The sequence below is a fragment of the Rhamphochromis longiceps genome, linkage group LG20 (genome assembly GCF_057381845.1).
Source record: "Rhamphochromis longiceps isolate RC_006_pf linkage group LG20, R_longiceps_female_GT1.1, whole genome shotgun sequence".
In the NCBI taxonomy this organism is placed as follows: Eukaryota; Metazoa; Chordata; class Actinopteri; order Cichliformes; family Cichlidae; genus Rhamphochromis; species Rhamphochromis longiceps.
Window position 1 is genome coordinate 12,086,524 of NC_140576.1, and position 13,607 is coordinate 12,100,130.

Sequence of the window (13,607 nt, forward strand, 5' to 3'; positions counted from 1 at the left end):
GCTTCTCATTCGTAAACTCTCTCCATGCTCTTTCAAACTGATACTTTCGTAGGTGGTTGAAGAAGTTTGCCGTGTTTGAGTCTGTGGTGGGGACCGGTTGGTGGCATCATTTGCATAGTACAGTTTTCTGGTCCGTGTCAGACTTTTCATTACCAAACCATGTCCATGCTACAGAGGTAGCCCCTCATTTGGAAATAAGGTTCTCGATTTGTTTTGACTGGTCCTTCTGTTTGGAGCTACCCGGTTCTTCCTCATCATTACTGGCCATGCTGGTATTCTCATGGTGACTATAAGTGCCATTTATAGTTACTTCATGTTTTTATTTGAGGTAATTTGTCCTGAAATTTGATGTTTGAGAATATTGTATTTTGTCATCATTTCAGTTTATTTGGAAAAATCTCAACAGGATCATGAGCTTTATTGTGAAAACAGACGCATAAAACAGTCACGTATCTGTCCATAGTGTGGTTATTTTAAATATAAGAGAAAGAGAGAACTTTGATAAATTAATATAGCCACTACAGTGACCATCAAAATGATGAAAAAATATTGCTGTAAACAGTGAATTTTGCGACACCACAAAATAAACAATAGCGTATAATATGAAACAATAGATGTTTAATATTGTCATATCGAACAGCCCTAGTGTCAATGTATACAACTTGAATGAACCTTAACTATCCTTCTAGTCACAAGAATTTTTTAAAGCCATGCCATTTACTGCACAACAGCAATCAGATGAACTCATCTGATTTTGGTAAATGACAGCAACCTGAAGTGGATATGCTAGCCTGGAGATTTAAAGTTGCAACTCTTAAACAGTGCACGTCTTGATCTGTGTGACTGTTGCTTGGCAGCCACCTCAGGACTGTTTACAGCTACTTATGTGACATTTCCAACTATTTATTGATAAACATCAATGAGCAACTGTGTTTAGAAACTGCAGCTTAGAAAAAGATCGAACATTTTCATACACGAAAAACTGAATATGTGCATCCAGTATAGTGCGTGAAGGAGGACTGTACTTGGGACAGTGAGGGGCATGACGTGCGACTGTGACAACATGGGTAATAGGTCGGATAGGAGGGACCTGCAAAAGGAAGAAATCTGTAACTAGTTGGCCCAAATTATTGCTGCAGTGGCAAATGGCTGCCTATGGATAACTTTTGAATCACGATTCATAGGCAATGGGACAGTGGAACCTGTGGTGGATGTGAAAATGGTTGAACGATACTGAGTTATTTCTGTTATTTTGTTTATCCAAATGCAGACAACAGGAATGAGTTGGTGTAACAAAGGCAACTCTGCATAATCAGATGAAAGTTTTTAACTAGTTGTTGAATATGTATTCTTACTCAGACGAACTTGTGGCACAGAATGAGCAAAATATAACATGTTGAATATGGGTCTGAGATACAACCCATTAATGAGTAATGTGTAATGAGTCTATATTATCCATGTTTACCAACTCACTTGAGTTAGTGTTACTGTATGTGCGTGATGTAATTTTCAGTTTTTATATGTTCACAACAAAAAGGACTGGATCCTTTTTGAGATTATTTTAAAGAAATTAAAAATTTCAACCTCAGTTGAGATCTTGCCAAACAGCAGACAAAAGTCTTCAAGCACTGGTCCAAATACAAACAAACCAACCATGTCTACATACCTGTGCAGCTTTTTCATCTGATGTGCTGGTGGCCTCTGTAGTATCTTTGACAAAGTAGTTGTCAATAATATCACTTTGCTTGTAGTCCTGGTGGCAAACCGAACACCGCATGACATTAACTAAAGACAGAAGAGAGAAAACAAGGAGAGACTGGGGTCAAAGAAAGTCAAACGTTCAAACACTGGACTGCAGATCAGGTCTTAAGCAAAACAAGTGATACTGGCTGATATTTAGGAAAAAAAAATGGAAACAAGCCAAAGCAGCAGTCACCATCAAGGACAGGCCCATATCCAATTTATGACCTGGCTTATTAAGCTAAGAAAAGTCCTGTTTCAAATAAAAGGGAATAATAACCGTCCTTCAGCAGACTGTCTTATAATTTCTTTTAGGTGAATTCCTGTTGTTATTATGAATTCTTGGCACACTGGAACATCCATGCCTATTCATGGAAGCTAATTGATTTAGTGCTTGTCTGCAGAAGATTCAATCTCATCATTCTTGGCATTTTATTAGCATATTAAATCACATGGCCAGAAAACAACGACTGTTCCACTTAATCATTTTATCTGGTTTTGTTAATGGAATTACTGCTATAATCAGATGCCAACAAATAATTAGTTCAGCACTTTCCCACACAATTTCTAAATCTAATATTAGTCACAAAATGAAACTTAAAATTAATTGGTGTAACAGAATACCCCTCCTCTACCTCATAAACCTATAAATCCCCCCACCCTCCCTCAAGCCAGCTGAGGTATAACCAGTGTAAACCGGTTTGAGCTGGTCTACACTGACTTGAACAGCATACGGCCGGTTTGTGTGAGCTCCAGCTGCATGAGTTGTTGTGTGATTGGTTGTGAGAACAGATGGACTAGAACTGTGTTGAGAAACCCACACAACCATACACAAAAGTACACACACAAAAATAAATGCACCACACTGATGTCACTTTGAACTGGACCTCAGCTCCACAACTCTATATATGCATAAACAAGTAGAAGCTTATTTTAAACTGGACAGGGCTCTCTGTCAAAAAAAAAAAAAGAAAAGAAAAAGAAAAAGAAAATGCGAGGGGAAAATAAAGCTACAGCATGCTAAAACACACACAGGTTGATTCAACTAATTAAATTAATTATCCAAATCCAAAATTATCCTGCAGAAGTAACTTGCATTAGTAGACAACAACAGGTTAACCACAAGTGATCCAGGCAAAACAGATCCATACCAAGAAGATTAAGTCTGGGTATGAAGCAAAGCTGAGCTTAAAAGTCCACATCTAACTTTGTACATCAGATAAAGCATTACTCAGTAACACCGTCAGCTACTTTTGGATATTTCAGTAATTACATCTGCAAGAACCACTACAGCACAGTTCACAACTGTACTGCAGCCCTGACCCTCTGTCAGACTGCAGGTGCTAGCATGTTTTGGCAATGGTGCCATGCAGAGAGCATCGTCTACATGTGCACTGTCAGCAGGGGGCAGTGTTAAAAAAAATATTTTGGAACAACTTTTAATGTTGGCTCGTCTTGTGGTTTTGCTCAGAAGAGCAACAGAGAAGTCATAATGCACCAAGAACTTCTTTGCAGTGAAATGAAACCGAGCAAGAAAAAACACAGTCCACTGTAACCACTTTCTGATATGTGACTTTTGGCATTTTGGACCTCTTTAATATGAACTTTGCCATCATCGTTTTTCCTGGTTGTTTATTTTGTGTTATTTATTTTGAAGACTGCACTCAAGCACATTTGCATTGGCTGCATCCATCACTCTGGAGAGCCAAACACCTACAGACACAAATATAGTTCAGGTCAATTTACCCAACAAGGGTCTGAAATGCAAATGTCTGAAATTATTGGGTCTCATTACTGGGTTTGCCAGCTAACTAGTACATAGTCTGTATTGATATGAGACAACACTCCAGCACAGCCACCATCCTGTGTCCTGCCTCTTTAAAGCTGTATCCAGGCAGCTCACTCACCTAAACCGAGTATTTCCAGTAATGTGTGACCACATTTGAAACAGACCAGACTTTCTTGCTTTGTGCTGGATATGAGAGAGGAAAACTGTGGATACTATCCCAATCTGATTCTCCCAAACTTGTCTTATGTTCATGTGTGAAAAAAATTCATAATAAATTACAACAGCTATTACAGCCAACATTATAAATAAGAAGTATAAAGGTTCAGACACAAGAATGAATGAATGAATTCATCAGCATACTTATCTATTAACTTTCCCCACATTAGTGAATGTGACTTCGGAAATAAAATAAGAAGAAGACATGCCAAACCAATTACTCTTTTCTTTTACCCATTGCTTTGAATGAAACCAACCTCACCATTAAGCAAACTGGTGTTGACACTTATTACTATTGTTATTATAATAACAAATTCATAATAGATTTTGAAACTTTATGTTTAGGTTAACTGTATCAGACTGGAAGCATCTGTTTTCTTCCTGTATGCGTAATTTACTACAGCTACAGTTAAACTTGTAAAAACAAGGTGATCTGTTTTAAGCAAGTTTTGTCATTTAACAATATCTTGTACCACCGATTCTGAACTTTTAAAATCTCTACCCCTGCATATACTGTAACCTCTACATACAAGAGTGTTTGGACAGCATAACTACCCCTAAAAAGCAATGCCTAAATTAAAACTTTGATGTTTTATGACGTTTTTATAACAACACGCTTTTATTACAATACACTGATGTCAGCCTGCTAAATGTAAAAATAGTCATATTCATGAATCAGGCCCTATGGGTAACCCTGCGCACAAAAAGAGCAGATCTTAACAAATCACTGTGATAACAATAGACAACTGATTCATACAGATTCTGCATGACCTTTCATATGAAATAGTTTACTGATTACTTAATATGGTTTCTTGAAATTTTCTTTCAAGTTCAACTTTGACCTTCTGCGCAGACAATTAAGGTCAAATCCTTAGCTAACCTAGATACTCATGTCCCCCAAGGCTTAGTATATTCTTGTGAAGTTTGAAGGCGATCCATCAAGAACACTGGGTAAGAAATTTAACCAATTTTCACATTTGGTGTGATCTTGACCCAATTTAAATTAGCTCACGCTCTTATTGGCATCTACCATCAGACAAAATTTGAAAGTGAGTGGAAAAAAGAGGAAAACTGTATTCTTGACGGACTCACAGATGAACACTAAAAAAATAAAAATAAAAATAAAACTAAAAATCAATAAAAATAAATAAATAAAAAAAACCACTACAACAACAAAAAACCCTCTTCAGCTTTGATCTCTTTAAAAAACTGTTTTGATGCAATGTAATAACCTCAAAGTTTATAAAATATTTGGTTGTAGTAGTAAGAATTTTCCCTGTAACCACTGAGAGCAGAGAGTTTATTATCCATCACTGAACCTGGCTCAGTGCTGTAACTGGGGCTGAGGGGACATTTGTAATGTTTTATATATTAATATCACATGAATCAATGATTAAAATCTGGTTACTAAGAAACTTTTTACAGGATGCACCTCTTAAAGTGACAGTCGTCACTCTGAGACGTGCCTATACTGCACCACTGAACATGCACTTAAATCTCTCAATAGTTCCTCCTGTTCCTCCAGCAGAAAGACAGCAGAAGGAGCTAAAATAGGACCTCCCCCTAACAAAAAGGGTTCTAAGAACTGTAACCATTCCTAGTTCCTCCAATGCACAGACACAGAAATTTGTGTGTGTGTGTGTGTGTGTGTGTGTGTGTGTGTGTGTGTGTGTGTGTGTGTGTGTGTGTGTGTGTGTGTGGGGGGGGGGGGGCACTTCCTCCACATGCTATAAAACCTTTTCTTAACACAAGGTCTAAAAGGCACCATATGTTAACAAGGGGAAGCAACCCTGCTTTGTTTTCCTAAACACCAGCCCAGGTATGACTGAGTGTGGCAGCTAGAGTCACAAAAGGAACATTCAAGACTGAAAATATAGAAGTCCCACTGAACAACAGTATATTCCCTGATGAGTGAGAGGCCATGTGATACAGAAGGCAATATTAGGGTCACTCCTAAAAACAGAACTTAGACAATGTGATATTAAAAATGACTCAAGAAAAAAAAAAAAAAAAAAAAAAAAAGAGCTTGGTGACAGGTATTGTAAGAGATAAAACTGTGCTCACATAGCTAAAGATAAATGAAGAATTATATGAGTATAACTTGTAAGGTCTTTTGGATGAAGCAAGAAATACAACACTTGTCTAGCGTAGACTGACAGGAAAGTGATTGGTTTAGTTATACACTCTATGGACAACACTGTCGCCATAGGTTTGAATTTAGGTGTTTCAATCCCATTACCATGTATGTGTAAACTCATGGACCTAGCCAAGCAGTCTGGCTTTACAAGCATTTGTAAAAGAATGGGTCATTAAAAACATCACAGTGAGTTAAAGTGTGGTACTGTGTAGGGCTGCCACGATTAGTCGACTAGTCACGATTACGTCGACTATCAAAATCGTGACGACTGATTTAATAGTCGACGCGTCGTTTGAAGCTTTGTAAGATCACAAAAGACGCAGGAATGAGTAGTAGGATTTAAGAGTGTAATAACGGACTGAAACAGAAGAGGGCAGCACTGCATGTACAAGGATGCCAGCTGCCGTTAAACCCTGAAGAAGAAGAAGAAGAAGAAGAAGCAGCTGTGTCCAAGAATTCATAGCGCAGCCCAGCTCAGTTTCAAACGACGGCGGCAGCTAGTTAGTTTTAAAATTACTCTTATTATTCTTTCTGGGTCACAAAATAAACGTTGAACATATTTCCAGGCGAGAATGTAACTGTATAAACCTCAAATATCTGCTCAGTTTATCAAGACACCACATATTTTCAAAAACGCGCCGACGTTTTCGGAGACGTCAGTTACCCACTAGCTCGATAGCGAGCCGGGGGCTAGGCTCACTAGAGCCCGTGAGAACACCGGACTCCCGGCAAATCGTTTTCAAACCCACCGCCTCTTTCGCTACTGAGGTTAAACATACATAAGTCACTTAGATAACTTAAACATGTTATTGTTTGGCTTTTTTTTGTATTTTATTTGTTCCTGAGTAAATCGGTTTGGCTGAGATTAAAGTTATAGTTTTTACACAGCTGAATAAACGTCAAGCAGACAACTGATTATCAGAAGTGTGAGATGTTCGAGAATATACTCCAGTGTCCCGTTATATTTTAGATAACAGGGAGTTTATTAAACTTCATCGAAACAATCTGTAAATTTCATTAAAATTTAATAAACTATCATCTTGTCTTTATTTTTAGTTAAGACATACCTTAAACACATAAAGCTGTAAGCTAATGATAGTTATATAAGAGCAGATGCATGCTGGTGCAATATGCTGTACGTTTTACGTCCAATGGATGATGATCTGATTAGTCGACTAATCGCAAAAATAATCGGTGACTAGTAGACTATCAAAATAATCGTTTGTGGCAGCCCTAGTACTGTGTGTTGATACTACCACTGCAACAGGTCAGTTTGTGACATTTCTTCCCTCCTAGACATTCCACAATCAGCTGTAAATGATATTATTGCAGAGTGGCAGGTTTTAGGAACCATGTTAACTTAACCAAAAAGAGAAAGGGGAAGACTGTAAAGTTACAGAGCAGGGTCATACAGTGCTGTGGTGCAAAGAAATCGCTACTCCTAAAGATTTGAACTGGCAGACTTTTAAACCTTGTCAGGCATTAACATCAGTACAAAAACTCTGCACTGGAGCTTCACAGCAAGGGCTTCCATGGCTGAGCAGCACTGGAGCTTCACAGCAAGGGATTCCATGGCTGAGCAGCACTGTGGGTGGCTCAATAGTTTTTTTCCACACAGTGTATTTTGTTGCACAGTAAACTTCGGTAATTAGAGTAACTCATGGATGACCTTCAAATTCATATAAAAATCAGTCCAATCCAATAGGGTACCAGATAATCCATCCAACAAAATGTCATACAATGACAGAAAAGTCACACAGTTGTTAAATTCTTGACAGCCTGTGTATAGTTTGCTGTAGTAGCATGTTTACAGCTGTATACCAGCATATGGTGAGTTGTTAAAGTGTTAGTCTGGGAAGACCAGCCAACCCAGAGCCCTTGACAAGCTATAACATTTTTGCACCAAGGAAACTGTGTCTGAAGATTATTTCACTGCCATCCTCACATGCTGATTCGTGATTTTGGATAAAACCCAGCAGATGAAAAGCGAGTCTTGTCCATCAAGGTATCATTAGCCAGAGTCTACCAACACAAAGCCTGGTCTGCTTTCCTGTTTTCACTAAGCAGACATGGCACAGCTGCAGTTTTGATCAAAAGTCTAACTCTGCTCTCAGGATAAAGCTTTTGGTACACCAGCTGAAACGATCAGCCCAGGGGTGCTCTTGCTAAGCATCTGACAATCAGGCTTACCAAAAATCTATCAGAACCCAGGAGCCTACATTAGTCAGACTTTAGGATGTGTCCACTCTTACAGCTACAAAGGTAGCAAATATGGTGACAAGAAACACCTTCACTGCATCATTATGTTGCACCGCATTTACAGGACCTTATCTTGGAATTATGATTTTTACATCACATACTAAGTGAGCTAATCAGGGAAGATAAGGGAAAATAGCATTATCAAGAGAGCTAAATACATGAAAAGATAAATTCCACTTTATAGCAGTCCCTGCAGTTGCATTTCAATGACAACTTAGCACTCACATGTCTATTAAGTGCTGTACACACGACAAACATTTGGGTTTCTAGAAATCAGAATACACGCGTATAAACATTTTCAACTCAATCTCTCTGCAGATGAATGCTTCTTTGTTACAAGTTGTAACCGAAGCCTCGATTATACTCGGATGCGGACACAGACACGGACATATGAAGACACCACGGTAGAGTAGTCATTCCTGTTATGCTTCTTATGCACAGAGTATGCAGTGGTGCATGAGAAGCAGCAGCCCACAGTATTGTGATCAGCATCCATCCTATGTTTTAGCTGCTGTCTACTGATAAGTATAGAAAGGAGCCTGCTGAAAGGAAGCGAGACCCCTGCATAGCCGCCGCCTTCTTGTAATTCAAGCGGTTTTAATTCGTGTTGCTTACTGCTGTTTCCCATGTTTGTTACGGTGGACATTATTAATTCGTGGCACTTAGGATTCTCACCACGGACAGACTGACTACCTACCCAACAACAAGCTCGTCGTTTTGAAAGGTCAAGAGTCAAAATAAGCAAACAGGTGCCACATGGTCCACTTCAATCGCGATCGTTTACCCTTCCAGGTGCTGAATCCCAAACTTCCGATGAACAGCGTTAACTGAGAACAGATGAGCGACCCAAAAAGCGGCGAGGCCTGCTTACTTGGGGATAAACTCACCTATGTGCGTGTCCGTTTGTCCGTGTGGTCCAGGAACCTGTACGCTTATCTGTCTGTCTGGTTGCGGGATACATTTCAGGCAAAAGGAATGCAGACAAGGAAGAAGTTTTGGTTCACAGTCTCGGCTCTGAAGACTTTGTTTACACACTGCGCACGTATCCAGTAAATTAATAGGAGTGGATACCGGCGTGGCCGCAGAAGCCGCGGGAGGGGGGGACATTTTAGCGGCGAGTCCACCGACAGGAGCATCCCCGACAGCTTCAGCCGCAGTCGGCTCTGCATTAGTGCTACTGGTCCCAGCCGGGCTAGCGCTACCGTTGGTTTCTCCTCCCGCACCAGCAGCCCCGCTGCTGCCGCTGCTACTGCTGCTGCTAACGTCTCCACCTTCACTGCTGGGTGTAGGAGCCTCGTTTGCGTTCTCACGGGGCTCGCCTTCTTCGTCCCCCTTTGTATTTGTTTCTATGACTATTACTGCATTATCGGTTTTCGTCTCTGGCGGCTCAGTATCTTGAAGTGAAGGCACGGAGTCCGACTTAGCAGACGTTTCCATATCCTCTTCGCCTTTGTTATCCGCCATCTTCCTTCCTCTTAGAACCGCTGCACATCCTGCGTAACTTCTCGAATCAGGAGTACGTGTGGACGTCATGACGTCGACGCCCCTTTGATTTTCTGCACACGTGATGCAATCTGGGATCTGTGCATGGGCTGAAACACTTTCCGAAAGAACTAAAAAGGCGTTAGTAGAGAAATACTATAAAGTAAATTAACAAACAAATGTAACAAATGTAAGTTTGTTGACAGCCGATATATATATATATATATATATATATATATATATATATATATATATATATATATATATATATATATATATATATATATATATATATATATATATATTCAATTCAATCTTTATTGGCAGACTACATGTCCATAAAAACAAGACAAGAAACACACACACACAACTCCCCCCCCCCCCCACACACACACACAACACAAGGTATACCATTAAATATATGTATATAAATAAGTATATAAAGCATTTGTAAAAATATAAAACCATAATATACATAAAACACAATTACTTAAAATAAATCAATAAATACACAAACACTTTAACCAGTGCTTTCTGAGACTGGATGAGTAACGGGAACCACTCACTGTCGGATCTGTAAGTGCTAAAATTATACTGTTACTCGAACCATCCAGTCGTTCTCTAAAACTGAACATTAACTTTCTTAAAAGTGCTTTAAAAGTCCAGACACCCACAGCTACAAACATCTGACTGGCACTACCACTTCTAGGTATCCTGCAAAGGATTCTCATCGCATCATTATATGCAACATGCAGCTTCTGCATGCTACATTGTTTGTAGGATGACCACAAGGGGGCAGTATATAGCGGTGTGCAATACGCTTTAAACAAAGCCACTTTAACTGGAAGTATATATACTTCCGCTTCTGTTTGTCTACCACCACTATATATATACTTCCAGTTAAAGTGGCTTTATATATATATATATATATATATATATACTTCCAGTTAAAGTGGCTTTATATATATATAAAAAAAAAAAAACACACCCAGCACGCCCCTGCGGGCGGTTTATCCTTCAAGCTCGGGTCCTCTACCAGAGGCCTGGGAGCTTGAGGGTCCTGCGCAGTATCTTAGCTGTTCCCAGGACTGCGCTCTTCTGGACAGAGATCTCCGATGTTATTCCCGGGATCTGCTGGAGCCACTCGCCTAGCTTGGGAGTCACCGCACCTAGTGCTCCGATTACCACGGGGACCACCGTTACCTTCACCCTCCACATCCTCTCGAGCTCTTCTCTGAGCCCTTGGTATTTCTCCAGCTTCTCGTGTTCCTTCTTCCTGATATTGCTGTCATTCGGAACCGCTACATCGATCACTACGGCCGTCTTCTTCTGTTTGTCTACCACCACTATGTCCGGTTGGTTAGCCACCACCATTTTGTCCGTCTGTATCTGGAAGTCCCACAGGATCTTAGCTCGGTCATTCTCCACCACCCTTGGGGGCATCTCCCATTTTGACCTCGGGACTTCTAGGTTATACTCGGCACAGATGTTCCTGTACACTATGCCGGCCACTTGGTTATGGCGTTCCATGTATGCCTTGCCTGCTAGCATCTTGCACCCTGCTGTTATGTGCTGGATTGTCTCTGGGGCATCTTTACACAGCCTGCACCTGGGGTCTTGCCTGGTGTGATAGACCCCAGCCTCTATGGATCTTGTACTCAGAGCTTGTTCTTGTGCTGCCATGATTAGTGCCTCTGTGCTGTCTTTCAGTCCAGCTTTGTCCAGCCACTGGTAGGATTTCTGGATATCAGCCACCTCCTCTATCTGCCGGTGGTACATACCGTGCAGGGGCCTGTCCTTCCATGATGGTTCCTCGTCTCCCTCCTCTTTCTTGGGTTTCTGCTGCCTGAGGTATTCACTGAGCACTCGGTCAGTTGGGGCCATCTTCCCAATGTATTCTTGGATGTTCCTTGTCTCATCCTGGACTGTGGTGCTGACACTCACCAGTCCCCGGCCCCCTTCCTTCCGCTTAGCGTAACAGCCTCAGGGTGCTGGACTTGGGGTGAAACCCTCCATGCATGGTCAGGAGCTTTCTTGTCTTTATGTCAGTGGCTTCTATCTCCTCCTTTGGCCAGCCTATTACCCCAGCAGGGTACCTGATCACGGGCAGGGCGTATGTGTTGATGGCCCGGATCTTGTTCTTACCATTCAGCTGACTCCTCAGGACTTGCCTGACCCTCTGCAGGTACTTGGTGGTTGCAGCCTTTCTAGCGGCCTCTTCATGGTTCCCATTTGCCTGCGGGATCCCCAGGTACTTGTAACTGTCCTCTATGTCTGCAATGTTGCCTTCTGGTAGTTCAATCCCCTCAGTTCTGACTACCTTCCCTCTCTTTGTTACCATCCGACTACACTTCTCCAGTCCGAACGACATTCCAATGTCATTGCTGTATAGCCTGGTAGTGTGGATCAGTGAATCGATGTCTCGTTCACTCTTGGCATACAGCTTGATGTCATCCATGTACAGGAGGTGGCTGACAACTGCTCCGTTCCGTAGTCGGTATCCGTAGCCAGTCTTGTTAATGATCTCACTGAGGGGGTTCAGGCCTATGCAGAACAGCAGTGGGGACAGAGCATCTCCTTGGTAGATCCCGCACTTGATGGTGACTTGTGCTATGGGCTTGGAGTTGGCCTCTAGTGTTGTACGCCACATCCCCATTGAGTTCCTGATGAAGGCTCTTAGGGTCCCATTGATCTTGTACAATTCTAGGCATTCCAGTATCCAGCTGTGGGGCATTGAGTCATAGGCCTTCTTGTAATCAATCCAGGCAGTGCACAGGTTGGTCAGTCTGGTCTTGCAGTCTCGGCTGATTGTTCTGTCTACCAGTAGCTGGTGTTTTGCACCTCTGGTATTCTTGCCAATTCCTTTCTGTGTCCCGCTCATGTATTGACCCATGTGCCTGTTCATCTTAGCCGATATGATGCCTGACAGGAGCTTCCATGTAGTACTGAGGCAGGTTATTGGTCGGTAGTTGGAGGGGACCGGTCCCTTCTTGGGGTCCTTGGGGATCAGGACCGTCCGGCCTTCAGTTAGCCATTCCGGGTGTCTCTCGTTAACTAGCAGCTGGTTCATTTGTGCTGCCAGACGCTCGTGGAGTGCAGTCAGCTTCTTCAGCCAGTAGGCGTGAACCATGTCGGGCCCTGGTGCTGTCCAACTCTTCATACTGGAGACCCTTTCTTGGATATCTGCCACTGTGATGGTTACTGGACCCTGTTCAGGGAGGTCGCTGTGGTCTGCCCTCAGATCCACTAGCCACTGAGCATTGCCGTTATGGGTTGCGTCCTTCTCCCATATGCTCTTCCAGTATTGCTCCGTCTCCAGCCTTGGTGGTGCTGTTCTCTTATTGTTCCCTTGCCACTGAGAGTACACCTTTGCTGGTTCTGTGGAGAACAGCTGGTTTATTCTCCTGCCTTCTATCTCTCTGGTGTACCTCCTCAAGCGGCTGGCCAAGGCTGTGAGTCTTTGCTTGGCAGTTTCCAAGGCCTCAGGTATGGACAGCTTGCTGTATTTCTTAGGCACCTTATTTGTCGCACCTTTCTGCAACTCTGTTAGTTGGCTAACCTCCCTCCGTGCTACTTTGATCTTGCCCTCTAGCCTCCTTCTCCATGGAGGGTACTGCCCCTTGTGGCTGTTCAACTTGTAACCAAGCATCTCACTGATCACTGCTGCCGTATTGTAGATCAGCTTGTTAGTGTCGGTAATTGTGGTTGTAGGTATTGCCCGTAGTGCTGCATTAACATCATCTAGCAGACCTTCTGAGGGTACTTCACGTAATCTTGGTAACCGGCTACGGGGGATCCAGGTTTCAAGCTTGGCCATGATCCTATTTTTCAGGTCAGTTCCTCTCGCACTCAACGATCCTTCTCCTATCGCACTTGGGGCTATGTACCCAATCTCGGGTGGGGGTGATGATATCTCCCCCCTGACCTGGCGTCCTGACTCCTCCTTGCCGTAGTATTTGTGTTGTACCTCGTCAATCTCTAGCT

General features: G+C 42.1%; 1 protein-coding gene across 3 annotated transcripts in view; it reads right to left on the bottom strand.

Moving 5' to 3' along the window:
* The window catches only part of trim33 (tripartite motif containing 33), a 35,232-nt gene extending 25,558 nt beyond the window's left edge, over nucleotides 1-9,674 (bottom strand). For 2 of the 3 annotated variants that reach the window (XM_085392758.1, XM_085392757.1), the window contains exons 1-2: nucleotides 9,029-9,650; nucleotides 1,667-1,785 (exon numbers count right to left, since the gene is read on the bottom strand). In XM_085392758.1, coding sequence (XP_085248884.1) covers nucleotides 1,667-1,785; nucleotides 9,029-9,605 — 696 coding nt within the window. In that variant the 5' untranslated portion in view covers nucleotides 9,606-9,650. Of the gene's footprint in view, nucleotides 1-1,666; nucleotides 1,786-9,028 lie in introns of all 3 variants that reach the window. The other variant, XM_085392756.1, reaches the window with a different exon arrangement.
* Between the last annotated feature and the right edge of the window lie 3,933 nt (nucleotides 9,675-13,607).